Source organism: Hevea brasiliensis, chromosome 15, assembly GCF_030052815.1.
Source record: "Hevea brasiliensis isolate MT/VB/25A 57/8 chromosome 15, ASM3005281v1, whole genome shotgun sequence".
NCBI lineage: Eukaryota > Viridiplantae > Streptophyta > Magnoliopsida > Malpighiales > Euphorbiaceae > Hevea > Hevea brasiliensis.
In genome coordinates, this window is record NC_079507.1 from 76,463,519 (window position 1) to 76,482,093 (window position 18,575).

An 18,575-nucleotide genomic window follows, 5' to 3' on the forward strand; every position below is an offset into this window, starting at 1 on the left:
GCATTAGATTTAGACAGTTATAGAGATTATGGTTAAAATTGATATTTTACTCTCTGAGTCGAACGCTCACTCCTGTTCAATATTTTTCCAGGCCACAGGAGGATATTTTTGAGGTTAACCTGCTCCCTTTCCTCGCAGGTTGTTTATCAATGTTTGTGTAATTTTATTAACTCCTAGAATTTCCGCATGTGTTAGAAGTATTTATTTGATTATGGTCTGTAATATTATTATCATGTTGGACCTGTAAACGTATAATGATATGCATGTTTGATGGATTGGATGAGGGAGCTGAGCTCCCATTTATTATTATGTTGATGAGTATGTGGAGGGTGAGCTGAGCTCCCCAATTGACTATATATTGTGTTTACAGGTCGGGTGAGTCGAAAACTCTCCGTTGGTAAGTCCATTTTATGGCCGGACTCTGTCCGTTTGTTTTCTTGAAATTGGGCCCAAATGGGCCTTAGAGTTGGGTTAATGAACAGTTAGGCTTACTAGGGGCCTCGGGGGCTTTAAGCTGGCCCAGGTCCTAGTGCCGGTCCGGCCCTGAGGTTGGATTGTGACAAACATTTTATCATATCATGTTGAGATTTTGGTAATTAATGTGTTTATTGTACAAAATAATAACAATAATAATAAAAAGCAACAAAATTTTATATGTCATATATTTTTTTCATTATTTCTTATAACAAATTTTTCCTATGCCACAAGAAAAATTATTTTTCAAAGTTTTAATAAATAAATATTATATATTGACATAGTTTTTTAAATTTTAATTAATATTATTCACTCATTATTTTATTCAAATATAATATTTTACATGTTATTTATTAATAAATTAATAATTACTTATATAATGAATTTATCTATAACCTTTCTCTTGTAATGTCTCAACTTATCCCAAATTATTTTAATCAAACACAGCTCTAATTGCTTTTTTGAGTATTTTCCATGCTAAAATTGTTTATAATTTCTTGAGTGTTCTTTGCTTCTTCTTTTTTTTTTTCATCTCAAAGGATAGGAAGGATATAAAAGTTTCAAGCCTTCATTAATTTGGGATTAATTCCAATAATATTATATTTCCGTATTTTTTCAACCCTTAATAAAAAGGAATGGTACTTGTTTAATTTTTACGAAATTTTTATAAGATAATATTTTGTCAAATAAAATTATAAAATTCTTTAGACTGAATCATCTATATATTCATTAAAATATCATAACTTAAAAAAAAACTGTTGAATTAATATTTTGTCACATCATTAAATTGATAATCTCAATTCTAATTTAAATTGGATTAAATTGAACTAAATTCAATAAATAATAAATTAAAATGTAGTCATTTGAAATATTGTTTTGTCATTTTTTATAAAAACATTGCTTAATATTTTGAATAGAAATAGTATATTTATGAATGGGAAGTAATTATATAATGTAGTCCACAAGCAATGGATCGATGAGATAGGAAAGAGAAGGGACACGTGGAAAGATCACCCAATAAGTGGAAGATAACATTATCAAAAAGGAAAGCAACAAGATTGGGTGAGATCGTGGAGAATCTTGGGTGTGTTATGGGCACTACTTGTAGTAGCGTCCACTATTGTTTTCTGGTGAGAAATATCATGCATAGAATGTGGCTTGCAGTGTGCATCCTACTTTGAGTAGCGTCCCCTTCAAAACGCTACTATCACTAACGTCCAGTTATAAAACACTACAATCACTAACGTTGAGTTATAAAACGCTATTATCACTAGCGTCTTGTCTGTAGCCTCGTCTACCTTAACACAATTTCTCCCTCTTTGGTCTGAAAGAGAGAGAAGTATCACAAAAACTCTTTGAGATGCAAGATTACAAAGTTAACAGGAAATCTTATAATTCATTAATGCAATGAGTAATCAATAATGAAAACAGCAATAAGAGTGCTTCTAGTGTGATTCAACGGTTTATAAATCAGAATATCCCAACCACATCAAAAGTTTATGTCCCAAACAACAAAACAAACTTTTACAGAATCATAATAGCACAATATAAGAACTTCAAAGCAATGATACTTAGGGCAAGTAGAACTACAAAAAGCAACAATGAAAACCTTTAATTAAAATGCTATAACAGGAACTTAGCATTTGGGATAATAACAATAGAGTTTGAAGCAAAGCCACATTATTTTAGCGCTGTATCGAGGAGAAGGGGATGGTAACTGTTATGAAACTCTAATGAACAGAAGGTGGTGAACTACTTAAGAGATTAACCAAGCCAAGAATTTCAGCCCAGCTAAAAATATCAAAACCCATACAAAGAATTGCGCGGGGATCAGTATCTGTAGGGTATGATTGTCCTTTCCCAAAACGAAAGTGCAAATATCATCCAGTAATTAAGAGAAAAGCCAAATGGTGGCTGCAATCAAAATGAAGAGGAAAGAAAAAAAAAATTGCTAACCAAACCCCCCAAATTCGATATCAGTAAATGAAAATCCAGTTCTAAGCTATCCACAACAGTTATATGTAGATGAAAATTTGACAAAATTAACTTAGAAACAAAAAATAAATTCAATCCTCAATGTTAGCATAATTACAGCAATTAGCATGATTATAGGAGATTTGTGTAGCATAATTACAGCAATTAGCATGATTATAGGAGATTTGTGTAATATAATTATAGCAATTATTATTCTTGTCCAAATTAGTTCATATTTTCATGTATAAATAGATGTAATATCTCTGTAAATGAGACACAGACAAATACACAATACTTTTCTTCATTACTTGTATTCTTTCTTCTAACATGGTATCAGAGCCATAAAGCTTTTATTTCTAGTTTTTGGGGTCTCTCTGCTCTCTCTACAACCTGTTCTGGTTCATTCTTTCATACCTATTATTATACCATTTTTTTTTCTCCTCATCTTGTTATCAATGGAGAAATATGATATTTCAAGACCTATTGCAACAGTTCTGACTGGTTCCAACTATAATCTTTGGGTTCAAGGAATGAAAAGTTTTTTGATAGGTCGTAAGCTTTGGCGTATTGTTACCGGAGATATCACTGCGCCGACAAGAGAGAACGATGAAACTGATGCAAAATTTGCTGACCGTCTTGAGGATTGGGATAGTAAAAATCATCAGATCATCACCTGGTTTCGCAATACTTCTGTCTCATCCATCCACATCCAGTTTGCTAATTATGACTCTTCAAAAGAAATCTGAGATTTTTTGGCTAATCGATATCAGACCACTGGACTTGCCCACTATTATCAGTTGTGGACTACTCTTCATAATCTGAAACAAGAAGCAGGTCAATCTGTGAATGATTTTCTTGCCCAGGTCCAACCTATTTGGAATCAAATATCTCAGGCCAAAATCAGTGAAGATCATCTTCATCTCATTCAAGTTCTAATGGCTCTTCGATCAGAATATGAGGCCGTTCGAGCGTCCCTGCTACATCGAAATCCACTCCCATCATTGGAAACTGCTATTCAAGAGATTATTTTTTAAAAGACTCGTCTCAGTTTGGATAAAACTCCTCAATTTGAAGCTGCTCTTGCAACTACTCGATCCTCACATCAGAAATCTGGCAATCAACTCTGTAAGAATTGTAATCAAATTGGTCATGCTTTTGCATATTGTCCTACTATAAAATGCAAATATTGTCATGGTTACGGTCATATTCTTGAACATTGTCCCACACGTCCTCCAAGACCAAAAGGAGGGCAGTCTAAATTCAAGAATGTCTCAAAGCTTGGATCTTCCTCTCACATCATGCTGTCGCATCGAGGGCTCTACCGCCATCACCATGAGTGATCTTGAGGCACTATTCAAACAAAGTTATCTCTTCTAATTCTCATGCTGCCATGTCTGCCACTCAGGGTAATTCTTATTGGCTTTTTGACTCTGCATGTTGTAATCATATGACCACTAATCTTAAATTCTTGTCTTCTGCAAAACCTGTATCTTTCTTACCACCAATCCATACTGCAAATGGTATAAAATGAACATCACACATACTGGTCATGTGTCTACCTCAAATCTTCATCTCCCTGACACCTATTATATCCCTAATTTGGCACTCAATCTTATTTCTGTTGGTCAGTTGTGTGAAAAATGACTAAATGTTATTTTTTCTCACCATGGTGTCCAGGTACAGGATCCACAAACGGGACAGATTCTTGGGGAGGGTCGCAGAGTGGGTCGATTATTTGAGCTTACATCTTTATATCTTCCTCAGAGATTTGTGTCTGCAGCTACAATCCCTAATTCCTCCATTCACCAATGGCATCTTCGTCTTGGTCATGCTTCTACCAGTAAAATTCAACTTTTAATTTCTCGCGAATTATTAGGATCTACTAAGTTTGAGTCATTTAATTGTTTAAATTGTCAGCTTACAAAACAACCTGCATTATCTTTTTCTCATAATAATACTACTTCAGACACTCCTTTTGGTTTAATTCATTCTGACATTTGGGGTCCTTCTCCTATTTCTTCAATAAATGGTTATCGTTATTTTGTAATATTTATTGATGATTATTCTCGGTTTACTTGGATATATTTTTTGAAACATCGATCTGAGTTATCACAAATTTACATCACATTTGCAAAAATGATTAAAACTCAGTTCTCTTGTGACATTAAAATTCTCCGAACAGACAATGCCATGGAATATCGGGATTCTTCTTTACTTCAGTTTCTTAGTCAACAAGGCACCGTTATTCAACGTTCTTGTCCTCACACCTCTCAACAGAATGGGCGAGCCGAACGCAAGCATCGCCATATTCTTGATTCTGTACGTACTCTTCTTCTTTCTGCCTCATGTCCAGAAAAATTTTGGAGAGAAGCAGCTTTTCATGCTGTTTATATTATTAATCGTCTTTCTACCTTGGTTCTTCATAATTTATCTCCTTTTGAAAAGTTGTTTGGACAACCTCCTGACTATTCCATCCTTAAACCTTTTGGATGTGTTTCTTTTGTTTTTTTACAACCTCATGAACATACCAAATTAGAACCCCGTGCTCGTCTATGTTGTTTTCTTGGTTATGGCATTGAACACAAAGGGTATCGTTGTTGGGATCCTGTTTCTAATAAGTTACGCATCTCTTGTCATGTTACCTTTTGGGAAAATACTATGTTCTCTTCTCTTTCCAAATTTCATCACTCTGTCATCGACTCTCTATTTTTCACCGACTCCTCCAAAGAGTCTGTTTCCAAGTCCCGATCCAGTGATTGTGATGTGCTCAATATTAGCCCAACTACACCGCCTCGTTGAATCGACACCGCTTGTTGATCCAAAGACTGCTACCGCATCTCCTCCTAGCACTACTCTTCGTCGTTTCTACCCGTAAGAGAAACTACTCATTATATATCTGATAATCACTGTTACTCTACTATTGCAACCCTTCATGAGCCTCGTTCTTATCGTTAGGCAAATCGACCCTCTTTGGCAGCAAGCTATGACTGACGAACTTCAGGCTTTAGAGAAAACTCATACTTGGGATGTAGTTGATCTTCCACCAAACAAGACCCCTATTAGTTGCAAATGGATTTACAAAATCAAGACCCGTTCTGATGGAACTATTGAACGCTACAAAGCTCGCTTAGTAGCCAAAGGGTACACTCAAGAGTATGGTATCGACTATGAAGAAACTTTTGCTCCAAAGGGGTCCGATTAACATCTATTCGCAGCCTCTTAGCTATTGCAGTCAGTAAATGGAAACTTTTCCAGATGGATGTCAAAAATGCTTTTCTTCATGGTGATTTAACAGAAGAGGTTTATATGCATCCTCCACCTAGTTATCATTCTCCTCATAAGGTTTGCAAACTTCGACGAGCCTTATATGGATTAAAACAAGCTCCCAGGGCCTGGTTTGCCAAATTTAGTTCCACTCTTGCTCAACTTGGTTTTCTCTCTAGTCCACATGATTCTGCATTATTCACTCGCCGAACTGACAGTGGTATTGTTCTTCTGTTGCTTTATGTTGATGATATGATAATAACAGGAGATGATTCATCTGGTATTCTAGAGTTACAACATTATCTCAATCAACATTTTGAAATGAAAGACCTGGGTTCTCTTAACTATTTTTTGGGTCTTGAAGTTTCTCAAAATTTTGATGGCTATTATCTATCTCAAGCCAAATATGCATCCGACTTACTTTCTCGAGCAGGCATCACTGATAGCAAAACAGTATCAACCCCAATGGAGCTCAATTGCAAACTTACACCTCTTGATGGCACTCCTCTTGATGATCCTACTTTATATCGACAGCTTGTCGGGAGTCTTGTTTATCTCACGCCATTTGACTCGATATTTCATATCTTTGTTCATCCGTCACCGCTTTATGTCCGCTCCGCTCAACTCATTTCTCTGTAGTACTTCGAATCCTTCGTTATATCAAAGGCACTCTTTTTCATGGTTTGCACTTTTCCGCTACCTCCTCCCTAGTATTATCCGCTACTCGATGTTGACAATGGTGATCGGCGGATCGTCGCTCTACAACTGGTTATTGTTTCTTCTTGGGTAATTCTCTTATCTCTTGGCGTAGCAAAAAGCAAACTGTTGTTGCATGTTCTAGCACAGAATCTGAATATCGTGCTCTTGCTGATGCTACATTTGAATTACTTTGGTTACGGTGGTTATTAACTGATTTGGGTGTCACTCATTCTTCTGCCACAATGCTTCATTGCGATAATAGAAGTGCCATACAGATTTCTCATAATGATGTATTTCATGAGCGTACCAAATACATCGAAATTGATTGTCATTTTGTACGTCATCATGTTGCTCATGGCACCATATGTTTGATTCCTGTCTCCTCTGTCAGCCAAACCGCTGATTTTTTCACCAAAACGCATCCTCCCGCTCGCTTTCAGGATCTCTTAAGCAAACTCAAGTTGGCACATGTGCTACCACCTTGAGTTTGAGGGGGGGTGTTAGCATAATTACAGCAATTAGCATGATTATAGGAGATTTGTGTAGCATAATTACAGTAATTAGCATGATTATAGGAGATTTGTGTAATATAATTATAGCAATTATTATTCTTTTCAAAATTAGTTCATATTTTCATGTATAAATAGATGTAATATCTCTGTAAATGAGATACAGACAAATACACAATCGTTTTCTTCATTACTTGTATTCTTTCTTCTAGCACTCAATTACTAGGGAAAGGTAAATAAAATTGAGGGTGCAGACATACCTTGAGCTACGTTGAGCGCAGCTTAAAGGAAGAAGGCGAGTGAAGAGAGACCCAATAGCCAGAGAGGAGTGATGACGAAAATAAAGCCCTAAAATGAGAAGTAGATGAGCGATAAAAAAAAAAAAATAAAAAAAAAAAAAAAATAAGAAAGAAAACTACTGTGAAAAGGTCATAACATTCATGTTCCTCCAATTCAATCTTCTTGAGAAGAGTTGTTCTAAGAGGTCAATAAAGCTGTAAGATAGCATTGTATCGTCAGGAATTGAGAATGAAACAACATAGAGGCCAGAGAGAAAGAAAGACTCAAAACAACGAAGCTGTAAACGCAGCTGATGCGAAGTTCATCATCATACTCATACAGAGTGAGGAAGGATGGTCTTTGTTCGTCTGTTTGGCTTACTCAGTTATCGTACCGTAATCACTTTTTCGGGATAATCCCAAAAAGCACTGCCTTAGGTTGCGATTTTGCCAGGGCTAGTGTCTGGCTGTTGGTTTCATTTTTATTATTCTTTTCATTCTTTTTTGGTAGCACAAAGGCGGATCAACCATAAACACTGCCGTGCACGAGCCCTAGAGGAGGCAATACCAATATAGTCATGAACCAGTCATGCGAAGAGATTTTTTAATCTATAAAATCAAATTAAACATTATTTTATTTGTTATCTTTTATTTATATAAATAAATTTAATTAATTTAATCTTGAAATTATGTGAATGGATGGTGACCAATTGGCATTGAGAAAAAGATGGGCTTCTAGCTTGTCCCATGGCCCAGAATTGAGGATATGGACAAGCTGCTTACGTGCTAAAGGTGGTGAGAAGTCAAGTGGGCTTTGAAACCAATGACTTCTTGCTTATCGGGATAAGCTTATTCGAATATGATTCTAGCCATTTTATGTCCACTATGAAATCATCATTTTTTTTCATTTTATTTAATTTTTTTATATCATTAACATTTATTTTTAATAATTTCATATTTATCATTATTACTAAACATCAATTAAAATTACTTTTTAAAAATTTTATTACTATTATGCCCCTCAAAGTCTAGTTACCAATAGCTTTCAAACGTAAAAAAAAATTAATTCGCTTAGTCTAGTAATAAGTATAATTCTTTTTAAGAAATAATTTTAGATAAAATTTTAAATTCGAGTTTTCATCTCTTTCATTTATAAACTTACAAAAAAAAAAGGAAATTGAAATTATGCGCCTATGCACAAAAATTTGAAACGTGGGAACATTATTAAATAACATGCCAATAGCACAAACCATCATCATATACCAATCCATATTCCAGGTTCCTTGAATAAACCTAACAGTCAAAGAAGTGCCCATCTCCCTATATTATCACCTAATAAACTTCCTGCTTTTGCCTCTATCAATCCATCTTCTTCTTTGAAAAAAACCATTTAGAATCCAATATGCACCCAACAGTCCCAACACCAAACCTGCAGCTGCTTCCAAAGCTTCACCGAGGCAGGGAGATTTCCGCGGTGACACGGGACATGAAAGCCAGGGCTGAGGTTTATTATGGAGACGAGAGTTGTAGAGAAAAGTTTATGTTGCTGCTGAGCGAAATAGGTCTGCCAAATGGTCTCTTAACAATAGGAGAGATAGAGGAATGTGGGTATGTTAAGGATACTGGCTTTGTTTGGCTCAGGCACAAAAAGAAGAGAGATTACTATAAGTTTGAGAATGTAGAAATCTGTTATGACACCGAAGTCACTGCATATTTTGAACGAAAGAAGATCAAGAATCTGACTGGTGTTAAAGCCAAGGAGTTCTTGATTTGGATTACCTTGAGCGAGATTTATGTCAATGATAACAACCGTGCTGCTTCGATTACCTTCAAGACGCCAGCAGGTCTGTCCAAATCGTTTCCGTTATCAGTCTTCAAATTTGAAGCTATTGTGGCCCAAGGGGAGGTGAAGGAAGTTGAAGGAGGTGAAATTAATTAATTGTAAATAGAAAGGAAAAATATCAATTATTAGCTTCTGGGACTCTTAATTTGATTCTTATTGTTTAATGAACTAATGATAGTTCAGTGTGTAATGTTTAAGATTAATGGTATGCAAGCATTAAAATAATAGCATATTTTTAATTAGGAAGGTTAATTCGTTAGATTAACATGTAGAGAATATGCTCACGTATGCTTGTTGCCTAAGAATATGCCTTTTTTTTTTTTTCCTTGGGGTGGCTATTCTCTCTCTATCTCCAATTCCAATCACTCACGCAAAGAAACTAAAAAGGGAAACGATAATAGGCCTGGAAAATGATGTGCCATGTGTTTTGTTTTTATTTTTTAAGGTAGGGAAGAACTCACTTATTAAGGAGTATGCCCAGGGCATTACTAAAAAAAAACTTCGAACTTAATCAAAAAATTAGGATTAAAATCATTACAAGCTCATGAGCTTTACCATCTAAATTGGCCAAGACTATTTCATACCTTTGAGTCACTTTTGAATATAAGTATAACAAGCACAGATAAACTTCAATTCCATCGGTTGAGTGGTTACAAGATTTTTTTTTTTTTTTAATTTTTTTTTAGAGAGATCAATTCCTAGCAACCAGCTCTTCCAAACAATTTTATTATCAATAAGATTAATATTTGTTGCATTAATCCATTCCTATGATGCCTCAATTCTGAATGGTCAAACTCCAAAGTTCCATTTGAGGGAATTTATTGAAAAACTCTTTATTTTAATAAAATTAATTAGTTAATTTTTTAATTTTAAAAAAAAATATTAATTAATTTATTTATTTTTATTAAAATTAATTAATTAGTCTCTATATTTTGAAAATAAAATATTTTGAAAGATATATTCCTAATTAAAAATTAAAAATTTTATTATGTGAAAAACTAAATCTGAATTTATAGCCGTTTTATATTGTTCACGTGTTTTTCATTCGATTTCTAAAATATTATTTTTGTGTTTTCTTTATTAAAAAATAAACTTCTTAAATTAGTATCTTGATGACATAAAAATCTAAGGAAATTGATTAATCCTTTTTATGTATATACTTGTACTAATTTCTATCAAAAGATAAAAAATAAAAAGAAAGTGAGAGAGAAAATAAGAGAGAAAAAGAAATTTGAGAGGAAATAATTTTATTTTTTATCATTTTATATTTAGATTTATAGAAAATAAAGAGAAAAAGAAAATTTGAGAGGAAAATAAATTTTTTTTCACTTCTATTTTCTCTCTAAAATAAAGGAAAAATATGAGAAAAATATAAAAAATTATAAATATATATCTATATCTTATAAATTTTTATTTTTTAGCTTGGAAATAAAATTATAATTTTATTATTCATAAAATAACTTTCTCTCTAATATTTTTTTCTCTATCTAAATATTAAAAAAAAAAAATATATATATATATATATATATATATATATATATATATTTTTTCCTTTCATCATTTTTTATCTTTTTTTTATTTTCATTCTATTATTTTCTTTCCTCAATCCAGCCCAATGTCAAGGTCAAGCCATATGCGCGAGGGTGCACACCGCAAGAATGGAAGCGATCGCGGCTGCAGATTTTGAGAAGTAGCAGACCAACGGTCCGAGTGTTTCGGGCCGCGTGTTTAGCGGTGAAGTCTGAGTTTTTAATTAATTTTTTGAAAAATAATTTATTGAAAAAATAATTTTCAATAACAAATTTTAAATATTAAATAATACAAATAAATGGACATACGTAGCTTATGCCATCAATTCCTAACCTAATTTTATAAATAATGCATTATATTATAACAAATTCTTTTTTTTTTAATTTATATATCAAATTAAAGTTTATTATATATGTAGGGACAATCAAATTTAAGCTAATTTTTTAAATTTAAAATTTGAAAATTTATCATAAAAAAAATTATGTTGATGTTCAAATTAAAATTATATAGCAAACTCTTTAAGACATTATTATAATAATTTTGATGATAAAGACTTAAACTGTAATATGCTCATATATATATATTATTTTCTTTATAATTAATTCTCGAAAAGTCTGATCAAAGTTTAATATAATATTTTGAAAACTCAAAATCTTAATATTTCAAAATCTTAATATATTATTAAATTTGGTCATCGCCATAACAATTAATAGTTTATTTAAATAATTTTGCTATTAAAGTCTAACTTAATATATATGAAATAATAAATCAATTATTTATTTCACTTAAAATATAAAGTTTAAATTTTGTTTATCATTTGTACTCTGTAATTAGATATTTTATTTGGTCGTTCAAAGGAGATGATTCTTATTTTTATTTTTTTTATTATATTTAAAGAGGGTAAATTTTTCTATTTAAAAGAGGAGGATAAACTTACTTTCTGCCGGTCGTAAAATTTCTCTCTTGACGTGGCTTCGCCACTGCGTGTGTTGATGAGGTTGTGGGCTGGGTTGAGGTGGTACTAGTAAGAGGCTAAAATCAAAGCTGGTCCACCCAACCATATTTGATGGTCTGCACTCTGTAGCTAGGAACACATGGTATTGGGCTGGTTGAGCACATTTCAACGTATGCTATTATTATTTTTAAAATAATTTTAAAAAAAAAATTGAGATTTTCTATTGGGTCCATAGGGTACAATAATGCATGCAGAAGAAGAAGATATAGGAAAGAAGCAGCAGCTCTAACTTAAATACCTAACACGACTATACATGGAATAGACCTTTTGCCTTTGCCTTTGATGTGAGTATTCTCAGTGCTTTTATATTTTGTATCACAAGAGGGCATAAAGGGTGGCCTAATTGTAGTGGCAAGTCGTATTCATGCCCAATTTGCTACTCTATCCTATAATCTAACAGACTCTCAGATTCACAAATATTAATATATATATATATATGTGTGTGTGTGTGTGTGTGATTTGATTAGTGTTAATGGAGACTTCACAGATTGGAACTTAAATTGATTAGATAAGAGAAAAAAAAAAAAATGTCACCATTATACCAGGAAACTGTAGGTGGACCACCGAACCAAAATTCAAATTATTCACTCCCTCTGCTAGAATCTTTGCAGGTTTTGTTTGTTCCTTTCTTCGCTCCACTCTCCAGAAAACACAAAAACAGCTCTACTTTGGACACACATGCAAAATCAAATGAGACATGTACGGATGGCATACATCTTTCAGCTCTCCTTTTTTTTTTTTTCCCAGATTTGGGTATGCTAAATTTCATCAGTAAAGTCACCTCATGTAAACAAAGAGATACAAACTCTACTAAATTCATCGATTGGCTCCTTCTTCCCTTGTAGCTATATAATCATACTATAGTGCTCAATTATTCAACGTATAAATAGTGCATGTCCTCCTCCTCGTATTTTAGTGATTCCTTGTCCAAAACATACTTGTTATTCTCCTGATTGGCCCTCTCTTTGGTCACATCACCTCCCCAATCTACGCAAGCCAATGCTATGCTATATCATTTCCTACCTCCATTGCTAATCTCGTATCCCTGTATATACTTCACAAGTCACGGATTTAAAAAATATTAATATTAGGATTGCTCTTTCAATGCAAAGTCAATAGATATTTAATAATGATACACGCTTCTAAAATAGTGACAGTATGTGGAAAGGTGGTATGGGCAGGGAATGGGAATTGAACATCAAGCAAAAAGGGCACTGGGGGACCTCAGCTGGGCAAGACAGGTGATGGACCCAAATTGAAATAGCTGCAAATGGAGCGATAATGGGAAACCAAAAAATAAAAAAATGATGAGGAATTATATGGTGAAAGAGGACAATCACCTGCGGATTTTACATCTGGCAAGCCATCCAGACCCAATTATACATTCATGCTTGTGGCCATTTAGATTTTTTAACGCACCTGCAGCTAATTAATCAGCAAGCAGTTGATAGTGTTCTGGTTTAGCAGAAAAATTTCTTTTATATATATAGATGAGAAAACGAAATCAGGAAATTGTTAGCTTAGAATAGTTTCCTTATCTTGAGCCTTTTGGACTACGTGAGGGAACCTTACACAAGGCAAAGAATTGAGCATTTGGCTTAATTAGAAACAGATTATCATAGCCATTGATGAACATTCTATTCACTTTCATTTCTTAAACAAGATTACCTAATAATCTTGATTTACTCTACCATGTTATATTATTAGTTGATCAAGAAGTTTCTTGGGAGCAAATGAAAATTGCGTGCCGGTTACAGCAGGAGTCTAGCTAAGGGAAATTTGTCAGCTAGCAATTAATATTTTCGTTTATATGACAATATACAATCTTTGTTTCTGCAGGTAGAATTAAAGGGAGAGACTTGAGAGGAGTCAAACCATGTAAAATAATACTTATAAAACGCAGGCCAAGGAATTGGAGAAGGTGATCAGTTGGGGTTAGTTTGACCGTATCTTATTTTAAACTAGGAGACTGTGATGGTTAAATCTCCTTTGCCCACACGCCTTTGCAAGGTTCCTTTCCCCACAACCCTTTTTAACATTTTATTAATCAAATATTTACCGTAGATATCAAATTACTCAAATCTTTCATAATCTATTACAATTTCCTAGTTAGATTCTCATTGCCCTACTCCGGCTGGCCTTTTTATCCGTTGCGACTGCCCTCATATATCACATTCACAGGGCAAGAATTCGAATCGTCTTAATTACAATCCTTCTCTTTTAGTTTGAATTAATTAAAAGATTAATCTAATGAAGGTTGCTTTGAAAATGTGCAACTCATGGGAACCACAGCACCACAATGACTCATTCCAGCCAACGGAGCACAAGCTGCCACTTGGACAATCAAAAGGCCATAAAAGGCCTTCTCATTGTACGTGCGGACATGGCCAAAAAAAATGGACCAAATGTGGTAAATAACAATATAACATCATTGCAACCTACTATACTTTTGGCTTATTGACTGACCCTTTTTATTTACTTCCCTTTGTATAACCCTCCCACTGGACGGTCGCCCGGGCAGCCCGGTCAGTCCTCGCCGGGCAGCTTACGTCACCTCTCAGTCAGTTTATTCTTTCTGGGCCTTGGTCCTGTCGTTGTCAGCCCACTCTCCCCCTTCCTATAAACCTTTTGCCTTTCCCTCACTTTTTCTCATTGCATTTACTTCACTTTCTTCCTCTTCCTCTCCTTCTTCTTCTCTTCTCTTTTCTCTCTCTCTTTCTTGCAGCATGAAAGGAAGGAAAAAGCCTTCAGAGGTGAAAGTCAGGCATAAGTTTCTTCAAGGTACGCATATTCCCCTTCATGTTAAAAGTCAAAGCTGCGATAAATTTTATATAAAGATTAGATGCTTCTGTTATATTTGCATAGGACTTTGTCTCTGCACATTCTTGATTCCTCAATTTGCCTTAAGCTTGATTCCTCCCGCTGGACTCGTCTTTCTTTTCTTTTGCTGTTATAGATGAGTACATAAATATGCTTATTTTTGGCTAGCAGCTTCAACTTATATATATATGGTAATGGATCACGTGCAGGCAATCTTGAAGTTAGAATCATGCATAGGAACATGAACAACAACAACGACACCATCTGCAAGGCTTCCACTGGTGGAATTTTAACCGATTTTCTGTTTGGTGCTAAAAGCCTCTTTGTAACGGTGGCTTGTTCATGTTGATTTGGTGCTATCCTACCTGAGCTTTTACTACTATCTTCTTTTTTATTTAATCTTCTTGACCTTGTAAGACCTTTTCTTGACCTTGTAAGACCCTTCTTTATATTTGTTTATCTAAATTTTTATATTGTCCTATACTCTGTATCAAAATTTTTTGATATAGAGTTTCATATTAGTTTTTTTCTGTTTTTGCCCAACTCATATTCTTTTTCCTTATCTATCCCTCCAGAGCTGTTTGCATAAAACTATTATATCTATCCTCAAAATCATCCTGTTAAAGAGTATTTAGAAGTCTCTCGAAGTTTATGTAAGCAACAAAGACTTTTTGTTTTTCTTTGGTTCACGGCAGAGGAAGAAAAAAAAAAATCCTTTGGGCTGTATTTGAGGCAGATTTATAAAAGAGTACTTGAACCACCGGTGAAAACTCTCTTTCCTTTTGTTTACGGTAAAAATTAAGAATAAATTAAAACCCTAGCTTTCTTCTTTACTCAGTTAAAGCCATCAATTTAGATTGTTATCATTTGTGCAGAAATATGCCGTTGCAGGCATCAGTTTCGTTGTTTTATATGTTGGCTGAGAAAGTGAATAAAAGAATAAATAGTCCCTCAGATCTCTGTAAAGACGTCCCCTCGTGACTGCTCTTATGTACAAACGTATGTCCACTGTATTATTGGAGGGTTCCGCCCTCAATCCTCTCTCTCTCTCTCTCTCTCTCTCTCTCTCTCTCTCTCTCTATTCACCTAAGGACCTTTTGTACCAAGAAAAGTTGTTCATGAAAAAGCTGATTACCCTACTGTGACAAGCCTTTTTTCCACAGCTCATAAATGTCAAGATCATACAGAGATGTAAAAGGAAGAAAGTTTTTTTTTTTTTTTTTTTTTTATAACTCACGGTTTCTTCTTTTATACAAGACAAGTGGGATAATACAATGTGAGCTCAATTTGGCAGTTGATATGCCCTAACAGTGTACCCATTTCTACAAATATACCAGAGCATTAAGCGGCAAAAATATACTGCTTCCTCTCCATTGTGGACTTTTGAGCTGAAATAACACATCTAGTTTCATGCTCTGCCAAACCTAATCCAGTTCATGTGTACCAGATGATTAGTTCTGCAAATCTTCCTGTAATGTAAACTTCTAATGTTCTACAGAGTGAAATAAAAAAAAAAAAAAAGAAAAGCTACTATACTTCCAATACCATAGCTTATGTTTTTACCAACAATCTTTTTAATGAGAGATGAAGCCTTATAATCAAACTCTCCAAATATTCCGTTCTCACATGGACCACGCAGGAATTAGTCAAGATTCCTGTGCTATATCTGGAACATGTCAACATAAAATAAAATAACCATTGGATCAGTAGACCAAAAATCACTTATTAAGGCATTTGTTAATTCTTTCAGTACAATAATTTCATGAAGAAATGGGAGGCCGACCTGCAAGAACTTTAGGTTGGACATGTGTCTTTGATAATGATGTTAGCGTAACTTACATGGTGAAAATGATTTAAAATGAAAAGAGTTAAATTAGGAGGTTAATGATAGATGTGGACAGCACATGGACATGAAATTATTCCCAGTATCCTTAATTAAAACTTAATCATACTTGTGGGAAATTAATATAGTCAAAATTTAGGATAAGATACATAGTACATATATCACATGAAAAGAGAGATTATTCCCTTGTGTCCTACGCTGCAAAAACCTGCATGTCTATCTTTTCTCTAGGGTATTATTATTCCTGAGCTTCAGAGGTAATTCTTGAAATATTTAATTTTTCAAACAAAAAATGTATATTTTGACGAGGGGGAAAGGTTATTATGTAAATTTTTTAAAGTCAAAAAATTGCAAATATCAAAGCAAAAAGTTTCTTTCAAATTATTATCCGCTTAGACTGACTTGAGAAATTTTTAAGTAGCAAATTGTGAGATTAGAGAATGCGGTGACTTCTCACATAAAATAATGATTTCCACAAGATAAAAGCTCTTCTTAAACAGTATTCACCTCTCTTTCTTGCATGTGGCAGTGTAGGGGGTATGATTTCACTTATATTTGATATCCCATATAAGCTATTGTTGTGCTAGGTATCACCAACATTAGGGCCCTTTTTTTCAAACTTTTTACCTTCTTTGGGTAACATACTAACATGGGTCACTCATTAGGTTTTTATTTACTTTTTCCTCTAATCATTCCTTTCAAGACCCTTGAAAAGGCATGGCATGCAAGAAGGGGGAAAAAATGAAAAGGAATAAGGGAAATGACGTCTGTCAATGTCCTCTCTATACTGACTTGATGAATTACAGCAATGCTAGTGCTAAGCTTTTGATATGACAAAAAGAGGGAGGGAAAAAAAAAAAAAAAAAACTAATCTGGATACTGTCGTGCGTGCCTGAAATGGAATTTGTAATCACCATTAATTCATATTATCATTTTCACCCAGCCTGTTAATTAATCAAGTTTTTATCCTATTTTTAACAAGTGGCTTTTTATTTTCAGCCACCAGACGTGCTTCCAAGTCGGTTTTTGAGCTTTTGCCGATTTCACTAAAGTAATTAAGCACACATTAATTTATTATTTTTCAACAAATATCAAAGGTTAGTATAAATGTTAAGTATTTTATATTACATAATAATATAGAATACTTAAAGTTAAATTTTAAATTTTCTTTTGTACATGTGTTTTTTCAAAGGAAAAAAAAAAAAGTAGATATTAAAATTATAGAGTGAGTCTAAAATATTGCAAGTGAAAGGAGAGAGCACATGGAATAATTTTCTTTTACACCACAGTTTACGAAAGGATGGTGAAAAGGCTTTTTGAATGACAGGTTTTGTTTTTGGTACTTAATTATATATGGTCCTTTTTTAAAAAAAAAAAAAAAATTATCAAGACTCAAATTATGGGTCGGACTGACAATAAAATTTGGATCACCATAAAACTCTCAAAACTCGTAGTAAGCCTAACTGATTTTAGTCCAACTATAAAGCTCATACCTATAGCCCATTTTCAAGAAATTAATCAAACAGAGTACGGCTATAAATTAAAGTACCCAAAGGGAAGTTTTAGCTCACTTGACCTGTGATCACAAAATATATAAATTTGAAAAACTCTGCTCACCCTCACAATCCTCAACATACAATTATATCAAATGGAAGTTCAGCTCTCTCATCCAATATATATATTCATCCCATTAAACCACAAATGCCTAATATAAGTTTATAATTTCAAAACAAATAATCTTTTACAGTCCCATGCCAAATATAATATTCCTAGCATATGCAGAGTCCAGATTTTTAATCAATACTATGAAATACTGATATTTGCTGCTAGTAAATCTGCGAGAAATAAAGTAGGTTAATCACAAAAAAGAAAGAGAATCTCCTGTAACCTGCAAATATATAGTGAACACGAGTAAGTGTTCAACTCATAGAGTAAGATATTGATTTTAAATATTATTTTTATAACTATTTAGAGTTAATGCATCCTTACTGATGAAATGTAGCATATATCAACACATTCAACCAAATTAAAATAATATGCTAGTGATGGAATGTAGCATATATCAACACATTCAATCAAATTCAAATAATAGTCGCACAAAGAATAATTTGAAACACTCACACACCGTGTATTACATAAATCAAATTTATATATATGGGAGCTGATTCCCTACACAGTAGCTCTCTTAATTTCAATCTCTGTCAGCGAGATCAGCTCGAGCTGAACTTTCTCTTAATAATCCAAATGTAGGGGTCAACGAGATCAATTCAAAATTATACTCACCCCGAATTATCACAAAAAGAACCGAGCCTCAAGCGAGACTAGA

General features: G+C 33.7%; 1 protein-coding gene and 1 long non-coding RNA gene across 3 annotated transcripts; both read left to right on the top strand.

Moving 5' to 3' along the window:
• Positions 1 to 8,400: 8,400 nt before the first annotated feature.
• Positions 8,401 to 9,266, top strand: LOC110669421 (uncharacterized). The gene has a single exon (XM_021831090.2). It carries the CDS (start codon positions 8,601 to 8,603, stop codon positions 9,135 to 9,137), a length of 537 nt encoding a protein of 178 aa, XP_021686782.2. The 5' UTR covers positions 8,401 to 8,600; the 3' UTR covers positions 9,138 to 9,266.
• A 4,750-nt stretch (positions 9,267 to 14,016) lies between these two features.
• LOC110669402 (uncharacterized) lies at positions 14,017 to 15,932 on the top strand. 2 transcript variants are annotated; one of them, XR_002497676.2, is made up of 3 exons: positions 14,219 to 14,367; positions 14,616 to 15,197; positions 15,282 to 15,932. It is a non-coding gene; the product is annotated as an uncharacterized LOC110669402 (long non-coding RNA). The 2 variants fall into 2 exon arrangements; XR_009144342.1 differs by having other exon boundaries at positions 14,017 to 14,367; positions 14,616 to 15,372.
• The last annotated feature ends 2,643 nt before the right edge of the window (positions 15,933 to 18,575 follow it).

Bases quoted from the DNA above. Each gene is read 5' to 3' on its own strand.
- LOC110669421 (XM_021831090.2), top strand. From the start codon at position 8,601: ATGCACCCAACAGTCCCAACACCAAACCTGCAGCTGCTTCCAAAGCTT.